Source organism: Bos grunniens, chromosome 11 (genome assembly GCF_055505025.1).
Source record: "Bos grunniens cultivar Pamir isolate PY7600 chromosome 11, Bosgru_T2T1.0, whole genome shotgun sequence".
Taxonomy (NCBI): Eukaryota; Metazoa; Chordata; class Mammalia; order Artiodactyla; family Bovidae; genus Bos; species Bos grunniens.
This window is the reverse complement of record NC_141175.1, coordinates 76,435,757-76,451,511: the sequence shown is the minus strand read 5'-3', so window position 1 is coordinate 76,451,511 and position 15,755 is coordinate 76,435,757. Positions and strand designations below refer to the sequence as shown.

Sequence of the window (15,755 nt, the reverse complement as noted above, 5' to 3'; positions counted from 1 at the left end):
GCTTGAGAGGGACAGCTGTTCATTCCAACTTCCTGATGGGGATCAGCATGGCAGTGGTTGTGAAAGAACTTTATACTCTGAGGAATTATGTGAGTATATATACTTTTCAGAGCCATCCAGGAGGATCATTTGACAGTGACACAATTCCTCTAAACTAAGTACAAGTTCTTTTCTTTTTCCAGTTAGAAAGCATGTTTCAGATACTCTGAGAATGATAACCTCCTCTCATGAACAGATGTGGCTGGAATCGGTCACCTCCAGTTTTGTCTGGACTTGACAGGGTAGTCAGGTAAGACTGAGGATTACTCAACACCTCAAAGTGAGAAAAGGATACAAAGAGGAGTCTGGACTTAATGATAGACTGCAGAGGTTTCAGCTCTTCCAGAGTCAAAGTCAGAGCTTCATCCTCTCTGTTCTGCCAGAGTTCCCCCTTCAGTCTAGGGCCATGCTTTCCACACATACACACTCCTAAGTTCCTCTCTTGCCCTTACTCCCTAGAAACAGGGCTGAGGGTTTCTTGCTAATAAGAATGAATGGCGCTGGCCACAAAGTACAGGTTAATATTAAACGCTGGAGCTCTTAACTTCGCAATGACTCCCCATCCCTTGGATTTTCCCAGTTCCCCATTCGCAGACCTGCTATTATCATCATGGGCTGTGACATGTGTGTGTATGAGAGGGTTGTTTCTTCCTGAATCTCTGCTCTGCAGGGTGCTTCTCATGAGCCACATGTGACAGTCTGTGAATAGGGGTGTCCCTTTGCATATCCCACCACTCCCTGGTGGCTCAGAGGTTAAAGCGTCTGCCTGGAATGTGGGAGACCCGGGTTCGATTCCTGGGTCTGGAAGATCCAGGGAAGATCCCCTGGAGAAGGAAATGGCAACCCACTCCAGTACTCTTGCCTGGAGAATCCAATGGAGGGAGGAGCCTGGTAGGCTACTGTCCATGGGGTCGCAAAGAGTCGGACATGACTGAGCGAGTTCACTTTCACTTTCACTTTGCATATCCCAGCTCTCTTTTGTTCTGCTGTATTGAAGGCTCTGTGGTCACCCCTATTCCACTCAATTTTTCTAAGAGGAAGGAGAGAGGAGAAAGGGAGGGATAGAAATTGGGAGGGAGAGAAAAAAAGAAGGAATGAAGGAAACCACCTGGGTAATAGGCACTAATAATTTTATATTTATATAGTTATTTATGGTTTATATGCTAAAAACAATTTGTAAAATGTTTTTACAGGCATAATCTTATTTAGTTTTTATAACCACCCAATTTATAGATAAACTGAGGTTTAGAGAAGGTAAAGTTTATCTAGCTAATAAATAACAGCATCCTATCTGGAACCCAGTCCTTCTGATGTCATGTATAGTTTTTTTTTTTTTCTTTTCTATACTGCTCCATTAAATGTAAAGGCATGTCCCAAAGTTCTTTTTTGTTGAATCCATGCTAAGCACCCTAGGTGAAAGCTGAAGGTCTTAGTAATCACCATAACTCTCTATTAAACCCTTACTGGACTTTTTTTGAGGTTAGACTTATAGACTTTGGTTGGCCAGAAATAACCATCCTACAAATACCTAGTACATTTATTAATGTTTTTGTAGTTAACAGTATATTTTCATACGTGAACCTCACTTGAAAGTCCTATAAGCTATGCACATCTCAGAGGTCTAGTGATTGGCCCAAGAATGAATGGTGGAGTCAGGATGAGGCTCTAGATTTTTTTTATCCTAAGGCCTATGCCTTTTCTGTTACCTCAGATTTCCTCCACTGTGGCGTACCTAACCTGTGTTAGATTCTGCAGAGTATAGCAAAGTCCATTTAAAGAGCCGGGACTCCTGAGTTGCTCATAGCGCTGACCTCTCAGCATGACTGAATACATAACTTGTGAGGTGTAGGGATCTCTGTTCAAAACTGTTAAAGCATTTCAAGATGGTGACAGCAGAGTATTAAACCTGGAATGAGGCCCTCTGAGTGTGGGACCCTTTTGAGCATGGAGCCCTGTTAGAATGCCAGTGAAGGTGGTCCTGCCTGACATGACTCAGGAGTGGAAGACTTTGTTTCTTTCTCAGATTGTTTCTGGGGCTCCTATCAGAGAGCCGAAATCCCAGGTCATATGGACTTTGTTCTGTTAAATCTTTTATTCCCTCCATCAGAGAGCTAAGCCACAATGTTCCTTATTATATTAATTGCTAACTCCAGTTCTCATAGATCAACAGTTAGGGACAGTCAAGATATCACTAGTAGCTAATGTTTATTGAACATTTATTATGTCACAGGCACCATGCAAAACATTTTATGCGCTTTGAATTGATTGCAAGTGTAAGTGTTAGTCACTCAGTCATGTCCGAGTCTTGCTTGACTGTAGTCTTCCAGGCTCCTCTGTCCATGAAATTATCCGGAAAAGAATACTTGAGTGATTCCCATCTTTATCCTTCCCTGTATCACTACACCTTGTCTTGGTGACTTTGCAGCTTTTCACATCAATTAGTGGATTCTATTTCTCCACCTCTTAAATCTGGGTTGGTCCCAAGAATGATAAAATGCAACAGAGGAAATGGTGTGTAAATTCAGGGTTTAAGTCTCAAGAGGCTTACAAGCTTACTCTTTCTTTTGGAACCCCAGGTCTGCTGTGAGAACAAGCCTGTGTGAGTTGGCTAGAAATGAATACCACTTGTTGGAGAGCTGTCATCCCAAACCGAGACTATCCAGGGCAGCCAGCACCCACTTCACCTGCCAGCTAAGTTCAGATACATGAGTGAGCTAAGCTGAGGTCAGGCCAACAGAGTCCAGCTCGGCTGATGGATTTCACTGATCAACTCACAAATAGGTAAGAAATGATACATCATTTTTGCTTACAAACTGTCTTTTGGAGGTAAGTAAGTATGCATTCTTATTAAATTAATAGATAACAGACACACATCCATTATTATTTCCAAGGAAACAAGCTTTGAGAGGTTATATTCATGCCTGTGATCAGTAGTTAATAAATGGTTCTGTAAAGTGTGACTCTATAGGTCAAGTTCTTATCTGTTATTTTGCAGGGTCCCATTGTAGCACTCAGGGTTCTGTCAAGCCCTTAGCTAATTTGAAAGCTGAGTGGAAGAAGCAATGTTTTTGCAGATAGAGTCAGGCCCAAGGGATGGAGCTCAAACACCAAGAATCTCTCTGCTGATAAAAATACCATGTCTATTATTAACCAAAACTTTAATATAAAACATTGTAATCCATCAAAGGAAAAAATGCTTACACGCAGAACAGGAGAGATGATGCCTTTGAGGTCAAGGTCACAAGCTAAATGCTAGCAGAAATTTTGGCTGTATCTCATTAACACTAAATTATGACTGAATTCTGCAAGAGGTCTGTGTGACAATCCCATTAATGCAAATGGCATTCCTTATGATGTCTGCTTTTGTAAATGAAAATCAAATGCAATTATGTCAGTGGAATTTACTCATTAAGCTAAACTAAAACCCACCAGCAAGTGTCTCCTCACTTCCTTTTCTGCCCCACATCTTTGATTACAAGCCGTTGCTCCCCAGAGTTGCAAATGGATATTTTGCTAAAATACGAGTACACAATTTGATGATAGAAGGGGCACCAGAATACAGAAGTTCTTACAGATATCGGAGGTTGGGAAGGTTCTGGAAGGCATCAGGGTCGATGTATAGCAGGTTGTTGGCCTTTTCAATTCTACTGTGAAAGAGAAAAGAACGTGCACATGACCTTACTGGTAAGGAGTGCTATGGTATTTTTCATTATTATGCGAAGAGTATGTTAATCAGTTATTCACCCTTTGTCCATCCATCATTTCCACAAAGATTGAGCATGCATGTGGTGTCTTTTACTATACTAAACTGTGCAAACAAAATATTAACCCTGTCTTATATAACTGTCATCACTGAAGTCTTCCTGGAATCTATTCATCAGAGACAAACAAAGCACAGCTGGGTGAGTCATTTCACCCTGAACTCAGTTGAGTGTTTAACCAGTAAGGATCTCCCAGGGTCTGAGGAAGGCAGGGATGAGGCTAATGGAGGAAATGATGTTTTTTTTCTGACTGGGAGACGAGAGAAGGGGATGGACAGCAACAAAGAGGGTGAAGAGTCAAAGGAGATTGGAGAAAAGTAAAGTGAAAGGTCAAAGGAAAATGAAGATTAGGGGATAAGCAGTGAACATCTCTGGCTTTCACGGTGCAGTCCCGGCAGACAGCAGGTGGCAAAGTGCCAGTGAGTCCCTCATGCTGGAATGGAGGCTGCTCTCTCACAGCTCATGGGAAGTGATGGCTTCTGCCCTGGGCTGACCTGCGCCACATCCTGATCAATAGTCTGGAGGTGGGCATGTTCACATTTGGATTCCGACAGAGAGAGGCTGCCCTTTCCTCATCTGGCGGGATCAATGTATATTTGCAGAGATGCTCTGTGTTAATTACTTCCTCCCTATTTCATTAGCTTTAATGTTGCAGTAACCTGTAGCTACGCAGATCCAAGTACCAGGTAATTAATCATTTTAAATACAGGCAGTGTTACATGGAGGTGAGCACTCTCCATGTGGGGGAGAGATGAAAGAGCCATCCCATTAGCTCCACTGCCCTTGAGCTGCACAGAGGGACATCTACTTGACCTTGCGCAGAGGGCTGGCTGCCCTTTGGTTCGCTTCTCTGATACTCTCTGTGGGTTCTGAGACCCTGGTCAGATCTCTCTTCCCAGCTAGGGTAAGGAGAGGCCAAGCAGAGAGAGAGGGAAGGCGTCAGTTGCAGAGGCTTAATGACAGTGAAGAAGAATGAGAGTGGGAGGTAGAAAAGGAAAGGGAGGGCAGAGTCTGTCATAATGGACAGACTGTCATTCCTAAACAAATTCATATATATGTATGTATGCGTATATCAATTATGCATGTGTGTATATATGCTTGGCAAATGCTAAGAAGTTTTTAAAAAGATACAAAAGAGTCAAGGGATTTATGTTCAAGTCCTTAGCCTGCTGTGGATTTGGCTGGGTGACTAGACAAGCTTCACAACTTCTCTCTGTCTTTCATTCCTCATCTGTAAAATTAGGAAAGTGGTTCAGTGGCTTTCCTAACTGTGTTCTCTGAGAATTTTGTAAGATATTCGTCAGTGCTTCACAGAGGAACCTTTCCAATGACACTAGTTGAGAAACTCTTAATACAGTATCCTTCTTGGAGATTCCAAGTGCATGTGTGCATATTACAGACTCTGAGTTTTCCTACAGTAGGTGAGTCTGTCTAACTTATTTGACCATAGAATCTTTTTCCTTTTTTGTAATGATAATTTTCTGTTTAATGATACACAGAATACACTTTGGAAAAATTTGGACCTGTCTCCAAAGTCTCATCTGGCTTTGATAATTTATAGTAACTTTAGACTGGTATGCAACAGAGGTGTATCTGTGTGAGTACTGGCATGTATATAAAACTAGAATGTCAACAAGAGAAAATACATTTGGTTGGAGTAGTAAAGAAGCCAAGGATTGTTATGATAACTTACTGGTATGCCAGTTTATGTGTTAGATCTACATAACATTTATCATCTCATTTGTTCATCACAGTGATCCTATGAGGCATGCAATCTTATTATTCCCACTTTACAGAAAGAAAGCTAAGTCTTAGTATGATTTTGCATCTTGACCAAGGTTCCATGGTGAGTATGTGGCATAGGCTAGCAGTCAAACTAAGACTGCCCATCTTCAACTACATCATGAGGAATTTATTTTGGGCTTTGACTGTGGAACAAATTTGAATGAGAGGATGAGCTGGAAGTATTAATATGTGCAGTCACAGAGCTAGGTTCTTGAGTTTACTATGCAAAAAAACCCTGAGAAGGAAGAAGCAGAATAAGACTAAGCTCTGAACTAGTACCCGAGTCACCAGGCAGATACATGGCAGCACCTACTGGACTGACTTTGACAGACTAAAATGAAATTCTAGGAGTCTGAGGACAGAGCAGAGCCAGGGCCTCCCAGGAATATAAGTGAACTTTAAGGCTACTACCAAAAGCAGGCATGAGCAAAACCCCATAGAGTCTTGCTTACATTTCATGTAGTTTGGGCAGGTTGGAGAACACGTTTGCCTCTATCACTTCCAAGACATCATTCTGTGAGATCTCTCTGCAAAGAAAGAAATATAATTCAAGTCAGTTCAGCTACAGTCCAGAATGGATTTAGGGCTCAGCCTGGAGCCTTGTGCCTATAGTGATTTATGAGACACACAGAATTCTACTCCTGCTTGCAAAGAAGTCAGCTGTAATAATAAGGCGAAGCTAACATAAGATGCTAATACTTATAGAACAATGAGAGAATGAACCCAAAGCAGTGAGTCTGGTCAGAAATTATTCAGTCTATAGGTGTAGCCACAGAGGCCCAGAGAGGGAAAGAGACTTGATTAAAAGTATTTAGGGAATATACAGGGTGAAAAAAAACTTTTAATAGACCAGGATCAGCGAACTTCTTCTAGAGGACCATGTAGTAAAATTTTTATTTTTTGGCTTTATGAATCATTTGGTCTCTGTTGCAACTACTCAGTTGATACTGTTGCATAAAAGTAGGCATAGATACCATGTAAATGAATGAGCATGCCTGTGTTCCAGTAAAACTTTATCCATAAAAACAGATGGCAAGCTGGGTTTGGTGTCATGGGTGATAGTTTGGTGACCCCACCCTAGCCATGGAGGCAAGTTTTCTCTGCTGTGCTGCTTTGGAAAACGAGAACCTCGAGTTAGTCTCTTTTAAATACACATCCATGCTGTTACCCAAGTGGAGATTGTTATTGCAAGACCTTTGACATTACTGTTGCTTGGCCCAAAATACCCTGGAAAGATCCTTCAGGTCCCAGCCTGTTTGCTCCTAGAGTAATTGGAAGGGAGTAGATGATGAAGTCCACTCTGCAGAAGCCCAGAGCTTATGAGGAGAGAAGGGCGAGAAGGGCGACTTAACCAGTTAATGTTTATAAAGTGGCTCAAAGATGAAACATGCTATTATTAGGCCTCCTGAGGAAGACTCTCATGCAGTTTTAATGTGGCAGCTGAGAGAGTTTCAGAAAATCTCATAGGTGGTGTGCATTCAAATTGGCTCAGGCAAGGCGCTGTCTGTTGGCCTGAGATTTTGCTGAGAAGCTCTAGAAACGCTCTTGATCAAGGGAAAGTTCTGGAGAGCAGGACAGGGAAAAGGCCTGTTGGGGGAGGGGAAGTATGACTGTGAGCACAGGGGCTGGCAACATGGAGGGGGACCAGGGGGTGGGTGCGGAGCTGTCAGTTCAGTGGTGGCAGGATCCTTTCTCTCACTCCCCCATTAGCAAGGAGACATTTTGTGTGAGAAGTTCAGTTCAGTCGCTCAGTCGTGTCCGACTGTTTGAGACCCTTTGGACTGCAGCATGCCAGACTTCCATGTCCATCACCAACTCCCAGAACTTGCTCAAACTCATGTCCATCGAGTTGGTGGTACCATCCAACCATCTCATCCACTGTTGTCCCCTTCTCCTCCTGTCTTCAATCTTTCCCAGCATTAGGGTCTTTTCCAAGGAGTCAGTTCTTTGCATCAGGAGGCCAAAGTACTGGAGTTTCAGCCTCAGCATCAGTCCTTTCAATGAACATTCAGGACTGATTTCCCTTAAGATGGACTAGTTTGATCTCCTTGCAGTCCAAGGGACTCTCAAAAGTTTTCTTCAACACCATAGTTCAAAAGCATCAATTCTTCAGTGCTCAGCTTTCTTTATAGTTCAACTCTCACATCCATACATGACTACTGGAAAGACCATAGCTTTGACTAGACAGACCTTTGTTGGCAAAGTAATGTCTCTGCTTTTTAATATGCTGTCTAGGTTGGTCATAGGTTTCTTCCAAGGAGCAAATGTCTTTTTTTTTTTTTTTGTAGTAAAATTAATAAACTTTATTGAGAGGACTTTGTGAGTTGTATTTTAATTTCTTGTCCTAAAGATTTATATATATATATATATATATATATATTTAATTTTATTTTATTTAACTTTATAATATTGTATTGGTTTTGCCATATATCAAAATGAATCTGCCACAGTTATACATGTGTTCCCCATCCTGAACCCTCCTCCCTCCTCCCTCCCCATACCATCCCTCTGGGTCGTCCCAGTGCACCAGCCCCAAGCATCCAGTATCGTGCATGGAGCCTGGACTGGCAAGTGTCTTTTAATTTCATGGCTGCAGTCACTGTCTGCAGTGATTTTGGAGCACAAGAAAATATAGTCTGTCACTGTTCCATTGTTTCTCCATCTATTTGCCATGAAGTGATGGGACTGGATGCCATGATCTTCGTTTTTTGAATGTTAAGTTTTAATCCAGCTTTTCCATTCTCCTCTTTCACTTAAATCATGAGGCTCTTTAGTTCTTCTTTGCTTTTTGCCATAAGAGTGTTATCATCTGCATATCTGAGGTTATTGATATTTCTCCCTGCAGTCTTGGTTCCAGCTTGTGCTTCATCCACTTGGCATTTCACATGATGTACTCTGCATATAAGTTAAATAAGCAGGATGATAATATACAGCCTTGACATACTTTTTTCCCTGTTTGGAACCAGTCTGTTGTTCCATGTCCAGTTCTAACTGTTGCTTCTTGATCTACATACAGATTTCTCAGGGGGTCTGGTATTCCCATCTCTTGAAGAATTTTCCAGAGTTTGTTGTGATCTACACAGTCAAAGGCTTTGGCATAATCAATAAAGCAGTAGATGTTTTTCTGGTATTCTCTTGCTTTTTTGTTGACCCAGTAGATGTTGGCAATTTAATCTCTGTTTCCCCTGCCTTTTCTAAATCCAGCTTGAACATCTGAAAGTTCATGGTTCACATGCTGTTGAAGGCTGGTTTGGAGAATTTTGAGCATTACTTTGCTAGCGTGTGAGATGAGTGCAATTGTGCAGTAGTTTGAGCATTCCTTGGCTTTGCCTTTCTTTGGGATTGGAATGAAAACTGATCTTTTCCAGTCCTGTGGCCACTGCTGAGTTTTCCAAATTTGCTGGCATATTGAGTGCAGCACTTTCACAGCAGCATCTTTTAGGATTTGAAATAGCTCAACTGGAATTCCATCACTTCCACTAGCTTTGTTCAGAGTGATGGTTCCTAAGGCCCACTGGAGTTTGCATTCCAGGATGTCTGGTTCTAGGTGTGATCACGCCATCATGGTTATCTGGGTCACGAAGATCTTTTTTGTATAGTTCTTCTGTATATTCTTCCCACCTCTTCTTTATATCTTCTGCTTCTGTTAGGTCCATTTCTGTCCTTTACCGAGCCCATCTTTGCATGAAATGTTCCCTTGGTATCTCTACTTTTCTTGAAGAGATCTCTAGTCTTCCCCATTCTATTGCTTTCCTCTATTTCTTTGTATTGATCACAGAAGAAGCCTTTATCTCTCCTCGCTATTCTTTGGACCTCTGCATTGAAATGGGTATATCTTTCTTTTTCTCCTTTGCTGTTAGCATCTCTTCTTTTCACAGCTGTTTGTAAGGCCTCCTCAGACAGCCATTTTGCCCTTTTGCACTTCTTTTTCTTGGGAATGGTCTTGATCCCTGCCTTCTGTACAATGTCATGAACCTCCTTTCATAATTCTTCAGGCACTCTGTCTCTCAGATCTAATCCCTTGAATCTATCTGTCACTTCTACCGTATAATTGTAAGGGATTTGATTTAGGTCATACCTGAATGGTTTAGTGGTTTTCCTTACTTTCTACAGTTTAAGTCTAAATTTGGCAAAAAGGAGTTCATGATCTGAGCCTCAGTCAGTTCCTGGTCTTGTTTTTGCTGACTGTATAGAGCTTCTCCATTTTTGGCTGCAAAGAACATAATCAATCTAATTTCAGTATTGACCATCTGGTGATGTCTATGTGTAGAGTCTTTTATGTTTCTGAGAGAAGGGCACCTCTAATACTATAGTAGCTTCCTTCATGATTCATTTGGTAAATTTAACTGCCTTCATACTTTTCACAGTTGAACATAAATAAGGGTGGTGTGTGCATGCATGTTTTAAGAGGATGTGCTGGCCATTGGGTGTTTATTTGCTTCTCTGCCCTTACAGTGGGAAGAGTGCTGGGTGGTATAGGAATGAGAGGAGTAGGAAAGGAGTGAGTGAATTGAAAGTTGCTCACTTGTGTCTGACTCTTTGTAACCCCATGGACTATACAGTCCATGGAATTCTCCAGGCCAGAATACTGGAGTGGGTAGCCATTCCCTTCTCCAGGGGATCTTCCCAACCCAAGGATTGAACCCAGGGTCTCCCACATTGCAGATGGATTCTTTACCAGCTGAGCCACCAGGGAAGCCCAAGAATACTGGAGTGGGTAGCCTATCCCTTCTCCAGGGGATCTTCCTTACCCAGGACTCGAACTGGTGTCTCCTGCATGGTAGGCGGATTCTTTACCAGCTGAGCTATGAGGGAAGCCCACAGGAAAGGAGTGGGAGACTTCAAAAAAGGGGACATTTTTTGAAGACTTTAAGGAGTCCAGTGAAAGAGCTGCACAGGTAGAAAATATGCATGGAGGGAAGCACTGGATGACAGAGAGGGTTTAAATGCAAATGAGCCCGTATCATGCAAAAGCTATAGTATTTCCAGGTTCACATGCCATCCCCTTGTAGTATCTCAGCCTAATACTGCCTAGAAGATAGATATTTCTCCTTTCCTGAATTCATGTACTGAATTCATCCCATACACATTCTCTTATGTGGATTTTTTTTGCCAAAGAGAACTAAAAATTATTAAAACAAATGAGCCAGGAAACATTTCTAAATTAATTATTTCAGAAGGTAGTTCATATTTTATGGCTTCAGCTTCAGAGGCAGGAGAAGGTGTTAGGCTTGGAAGGTGGTAGAGAGAGCCTTTGGCTGGAGGAGGTCTGGAGGGAGGTCAGCAGCATACAGTAGTGAGAAAATGCCTTACTGGGAGATTGAGGGCTCTTGCTCCATTTCAAACCAGTTCTGCCTCTAGTTATTTCTGTTACCATTGACTAGGTATCTACTATCTACCAGCCCTGTACATGCATTCTCCTCAATCCCTTTAGCATGCCTGTGAAGCTGGTATTTTAATCTCCATGTTAATAAACAGCCCTATCTGTATGCACAACAGCTCTGGCTGACTGCAGGGCTGGAACACTTTCTTCTACATGCCTTGCCTTCCAAGCCATGTTAGGTCTAATATTTCCACTTCTATATATTTACTCAAGGGAAAGGAAAATTCATGCCCTCCCAAAGACTTGTGCACAGATACTCATAGCAGCTTAATTGGATAAACTGGAACATATTCATACAATGGGATATTATTCATCCATAAAGTGGAACAAACTGCTGTTCCAACATAGTTGAATCTTTAAAAAAGATTACGCTGAGTGAAAGAATGCAGACTATTTATATGAGGGTCTAGAAGAAGAAAAACTAATCTACAGTGATAAAAATCAGAGTAATTGTCACTTGGGGCCTGGGATGGAGTTTGCTAATGGGAGAGGCAGCAAGTACTTTCTGGGATGATGGAAATGTTCTCTTTCAAGATTGGGGAAGTGGTAACATAAGTTTATCTAACTTTGAACTTTAGATTTAAAGTGAATGCATGTATTTTAGTGTATATGAAACATACCTTAATACAGTTGTATAGCAATACTTTTTATTCAGAGGAAGGAGAGTAAATTCTATTCTGTTTATGTCTTGAGAACTCTGAATTGAGAGAGCTATTGGAAAAATGTTGTCTGGTCTGAAAGTGGTTCTGAAAGTTCTATCAAATCCTAGTGCAATCCTGGAGATTATAGATAAGGTTCCTTCCCCTCTTGACTGTCTCCCCTGCAGCTCCCCAACCCTTCACTGAAATCTATGAAGTGAATAGCTGAACTAGGTCAAAGAATCAGAGTTTCTCAACTCTGACTGCACTCTAGAACCTTCTGGTGGATTTTAAAAAAAATTCCAAAGCCTGGGTTCATATCTGAGAATTGGATTTATTTAGTCTGGGGTGAGACTCTGGCATTATTTTTTTTCCCTTGTTCTTTAATTCTCCAAACAATGGTGGTTCCTATGTGCATAAAGGATTGAAAACTATTGGTCCAGATGATGTTAAGTTCCTGTTTAGACCTGTGCTTTCCATCTTACAGAAGGTTTGCTTCAGGAGCAAGGGCCAATTTTCCTTGTTCTGCTAGGACAACAAATTGGAGAAATAAAGTTCTTGGAGCACAAAAGGAAATAAAAATTAGATAAAATAGTAGTAAGAGAAACCTGGAGATAGAACCTGGAAGTGGGAGTAAAATATAAGAGGTATTATTGAATAGTTAATTTTGATTTTTCATAAGAAAATTTAATCAGAAGGTCAACATTTCAAATGTTCAATGTGTAACATGGGATATTGTGGAAAATATGTAAAAGCATCTTATATTTTATTGTTATTCAGTTGATCAGTCATGTTCAACTCTTTGCAACCCCATGGACTGCAGCACAGCAGGCTTCCCTCTCCTTCACTATCTCCTGGAGTTTGCTTAAACCCATGTCCATCGAGTTAGTGATGCCATCCAACTATCTCACCCTCTGTCACTCTCTTCTCCTTCTGCCTTCAGTCTTGCCCTGTATCAGGGTCTTTTCCAGTGAGTCAGCTCTTTTCATCGGGTGGCCAAAGTATTGGAGCTTCAGCTTCAGTATCCGTCTAGGGCTCATTGACGTGTGGATGCAGAAGAAGATGTGAGAGTTCATCTCTCTTCTATTGAGCAAGATGCTGAAATGTTTTGGAAATATGTAAAAAAAAAAAACCTGGTACTCTTCCATCTAACATTTTTTAAATATTATTTTGCATAACACATGTTATTTATATGAATATGTAGACATGTATTACTTTTAAAAAATAGACTGACAGAATATTTCCCAGTTTTAATTTCTAGAATGACAAATGATAAAAAATTGGGGAACTATCCAATGTAGGCTGAGTTCTGTCCTTCTTGGGTGAGGGGTCTTGATTCTGTGGAAAGCTTGTTTCCAGAGCTGAGACTCTTCTCATCTTCCCAGGCAGTGAGTGGTTCTCATGATTCACATAGAAATCACCTGGGGATCTTGTTAAAATGCAGATTCTCTATGGGAAGATCTTGAGAGGGTCCAAGGTTCTGCCTTTCTAATACCTCGGGTGATGGGTATGTTGCTGATCTTGAGACCACATTTCGATTGCAAGGTTCTTCTGAAGAATGGTAGTAACGTCCTACCAGGCCTTTCTCCCCAACGTACACAGAGTGGATATGAAAAGCATGATAGAGGAGGAGTGAAGTTCTTGATTTAAAAAATCTTTTATCTTCTGGAAACCCCTCCCTTACTCTCTTATTTTTTTTTTTGAACTTTACAAATTGTATTAGTTTTGCCAAATATCAAAATGAATCCGCCACAGGTATACATGTGTTCCCCATCCTGAACCCTCCTCCCTCCTCCCTCCCCATACCCTCCCTTACTCTCTTATTGAAGTTTTCCTGTTCTCTAGATTGTCACAAGAATTCTTTCTCAGTTAAAGCACTTGCTACTTTGTTTTGTTATTGCTAATTTTTTGGTGATGGGGCGGTGGTCATTGCCTAATTCCCCAACATGACTTTGAGTTCCTAGATGGTGTTTTATCCATTTATCTTTGTATCTCCAGCACCAAGTGCTAAGTTGAAGCATGATAAGTACTCAATAGATGTTTAGTGGGAGGATGTGTAGATGGAAGAAAAATAGTCCTTAGGTTCAGAAACGGTATCTGCAAAACTGTGAAGGAGATGAAGCTTGTCTTCTGTAGTCTTTCACCCCTCTTCAAGCAAGCCCAGCTTGTCTATGAGCTAGATTTTTGTCCCAGGAATTTTTCTACAATTAATACATAGCGTGGAAGGGACACATGCATGGATTTGATCTGCTGTGCTAATAGTGTCTGGATGCCCCTATGCGTCACAGAGTTTCCCAGTTCCTCTCTGGCTCACAGGTGAAGTCATTGAATTGACCAAACACCCATAGAGCTGAAAACAGGAGAGATGACTGGTGTAACTGTAGGAGTTCTTAAAGCATTTGATTGAATGTTAGGTCTCTTTTGTGCACAGAATTCTATGTTTCTTTGAAGGAAGGGGAGATGTGCTTGAATGAGGTGCTGGAGGTTATCAGGACATTCTCTCTGGAGTTTCAGAGTGAGAATTAGATTCTCCAGGTTTTCATTCCTCAGGCCAACAAAAGGGTTAGTATTCATTTAAGTACACGTATGGGGATGAGGTATCAGTAGGATGGACTTAGGAGTGAATGAGCATGTAGCACTCAGCTAGATCTGCATAAAATTTTAGTCTTGGACTGATATTCATTTGTCCACCATTTCACTCGACACTCCTTTTCCAATTGCTGGTTTCACTAGGCAAAAAGTTGCTATAGGTTTGTAGGATAGGGAAAAACTGAAGAAATTTAAAGAACATCTATGAATTGGAGAACAGAGTGTAATAAGAAATCAAACACTCATTGTCTTTGCTTTCTTTTTGATATAGGAGATAGTCTGCACCTAGGTTTCCCCTGTCTTTTCCTTCCTCCTCTGACCTTCCATAGAGTATTTTCTTTTAATAAATCCAAACTACCTCTCCATAACCAGACATTCAATTACATTAAAATATTTTTAATACCCAATGAGTCAAATTTCTTTTTTTTTTTTCTATTTAATAACCTCAAGTGTTGACTGTTTCTCTCCTGAGTCCCCCTGTGGGACCCCTCACGCGCACTGTCATAGCCCTCAGAAATTGCACTGGGTTTGCATTCTGTCTTGTCTCCTTCACCAGACAAAGAACTCCTGGAGGACTGTGACATTGCCTTTCTTCTTGGTATTTCTGCTTCTAGCCAAGTGTTTGCTGAATGACTGAATTATCTTTGAAAGAGTATAAAAGATTTTCTCCGTTTGGTCTTGCACAATAAAGCTGTGTTCTTGAAAACCTGCAGGAAACGGAGTATTTGCAAATCAGAATGTGTATTAGCACAGGAAAAAAGCATCTGGTGTCCCAGAGCCTAGGAGTGAATCTTTAGAAGAGTGAAGAAGTAATTCGACGAATGTTCAACAAATTTTGATCAAGCAGCTTTTGTATTTCAGGCACTAGGTCTGTCTTGGGCTCTAACTGAATAAATTGGGTCCTGGTTTTTATCAATCATCTTTAACTCAGGGAGTCTAGTATTCTAGGCCTGCCTTAGATAGCTGGTTGTTATCTTTATTTGGTGGGCTATATAGCAGTTCCTAGAAAAGAGAAAATAGATAGTTGGTATGTTGCATTTGAATATAACTGCAGATATTAAAGTAATATACTTTCATATATAATGTATAATTATATATGTATTATATATTAAGAATTATATATATGATTATATATTATATATACACACAGGTATATATTCCTACTTTATGTCTTGTCTATTCCGTTAATTCTTCTAGAAATGTGCCATATGACTTAAGTAAATACATAATGTTCAGGTGAAAATTCCTGTCAAAATGCATCAGAGAAAATGTCATAAAAGTGAAAGTGTTACTCATTCAGTCATGTCTGACTCTTTATGACCCAATGAACTATAGCCTGCCAGGCTCCTCTGTCCATGGAATTCTCCAGGCAAGAATAGTGGACTAGGTAGCCATTCTCTTCTCCAGGGGGTCTTCCCAACCCAGGAATCAAACCTGGGTCTCCTGCAGTGCAGGCAGATTCTTTACTATCTGAGGCACAAGGGAAGCAGAAAATGTCATACATCTCTCTAAATATATACTCCTGCCCTCATTTAGAATTCCCATGAGATCAGGTCTGGT

The 15,755-nt window shown here is 40.9% G+C and overlaps 2 protein-coding genes across 20 annotated transcripts in view; one reads left to right on the top strand and one right to left on the bottom strand.

The window, feature by feature from the left end:
• The window catches only part of LOC147363332 (uncharacterized), a 791,043-nt gene that overhangs the window by 133,517 nt on the left and 641,771 nt on the right, over positions 1 to 15,755 (top strand). For 12 of the 15 annotated variants that reach the window (XR_015136990.1, XR_015136993.1, XR_015136996.1 and 9 more), the window contains one exon: positions 2,616 to 2,820. Coding sequence is in view for 8 of the 15 variants with exons in the window: in XM_086327063.1 (XP_086183189.1) it covers positions 2,792 to 2,820 (29 nt within the window). In the remaining 7 variants the exon portion in view is untranslated. Of the gene's footprint in view, positions 1 to 182; positions 290 to 2,615; positions 2,821 to 15,755 lie in introns of those variants that run through there. The other 3 variants (XM_086327067.1, XM_086327058.1, XR_015136995.1) reach the window with 2 other exon arrangements.
• The window catches only part of FSHR (follicle stimulating hormone receptor), a 223,008-nt gene that overhangs the window by 91,292 nt on the left and 115,961 nt on the right, over positions 1 to 15,755 (bottom strand). For 3 of the 5 annotated variants that reach the window (XM_086327025.1, XM_086327027.1, XM_086327031.1), the window contains exons 3-4: positions 6,038 to 6,112; positions 3,612 to 3,686 (exon numbers count right to left, since the gene is read on the bottom strand). In XM_086327025.1, coding sequence (XP_086183151.1) covers positions 3,612 to 3,686; positions 6,038 to 6,112 — 150 coding nt within the window. The remainder of the gene's footprint in view (positions 1 to 3,611; positions 3,687 to 6,037; positions 6,113 to 15,755) is intronic. The other 2 variants (XM_086327026.1, XM_086327028.1) reach the window with 1 other exon arrangement.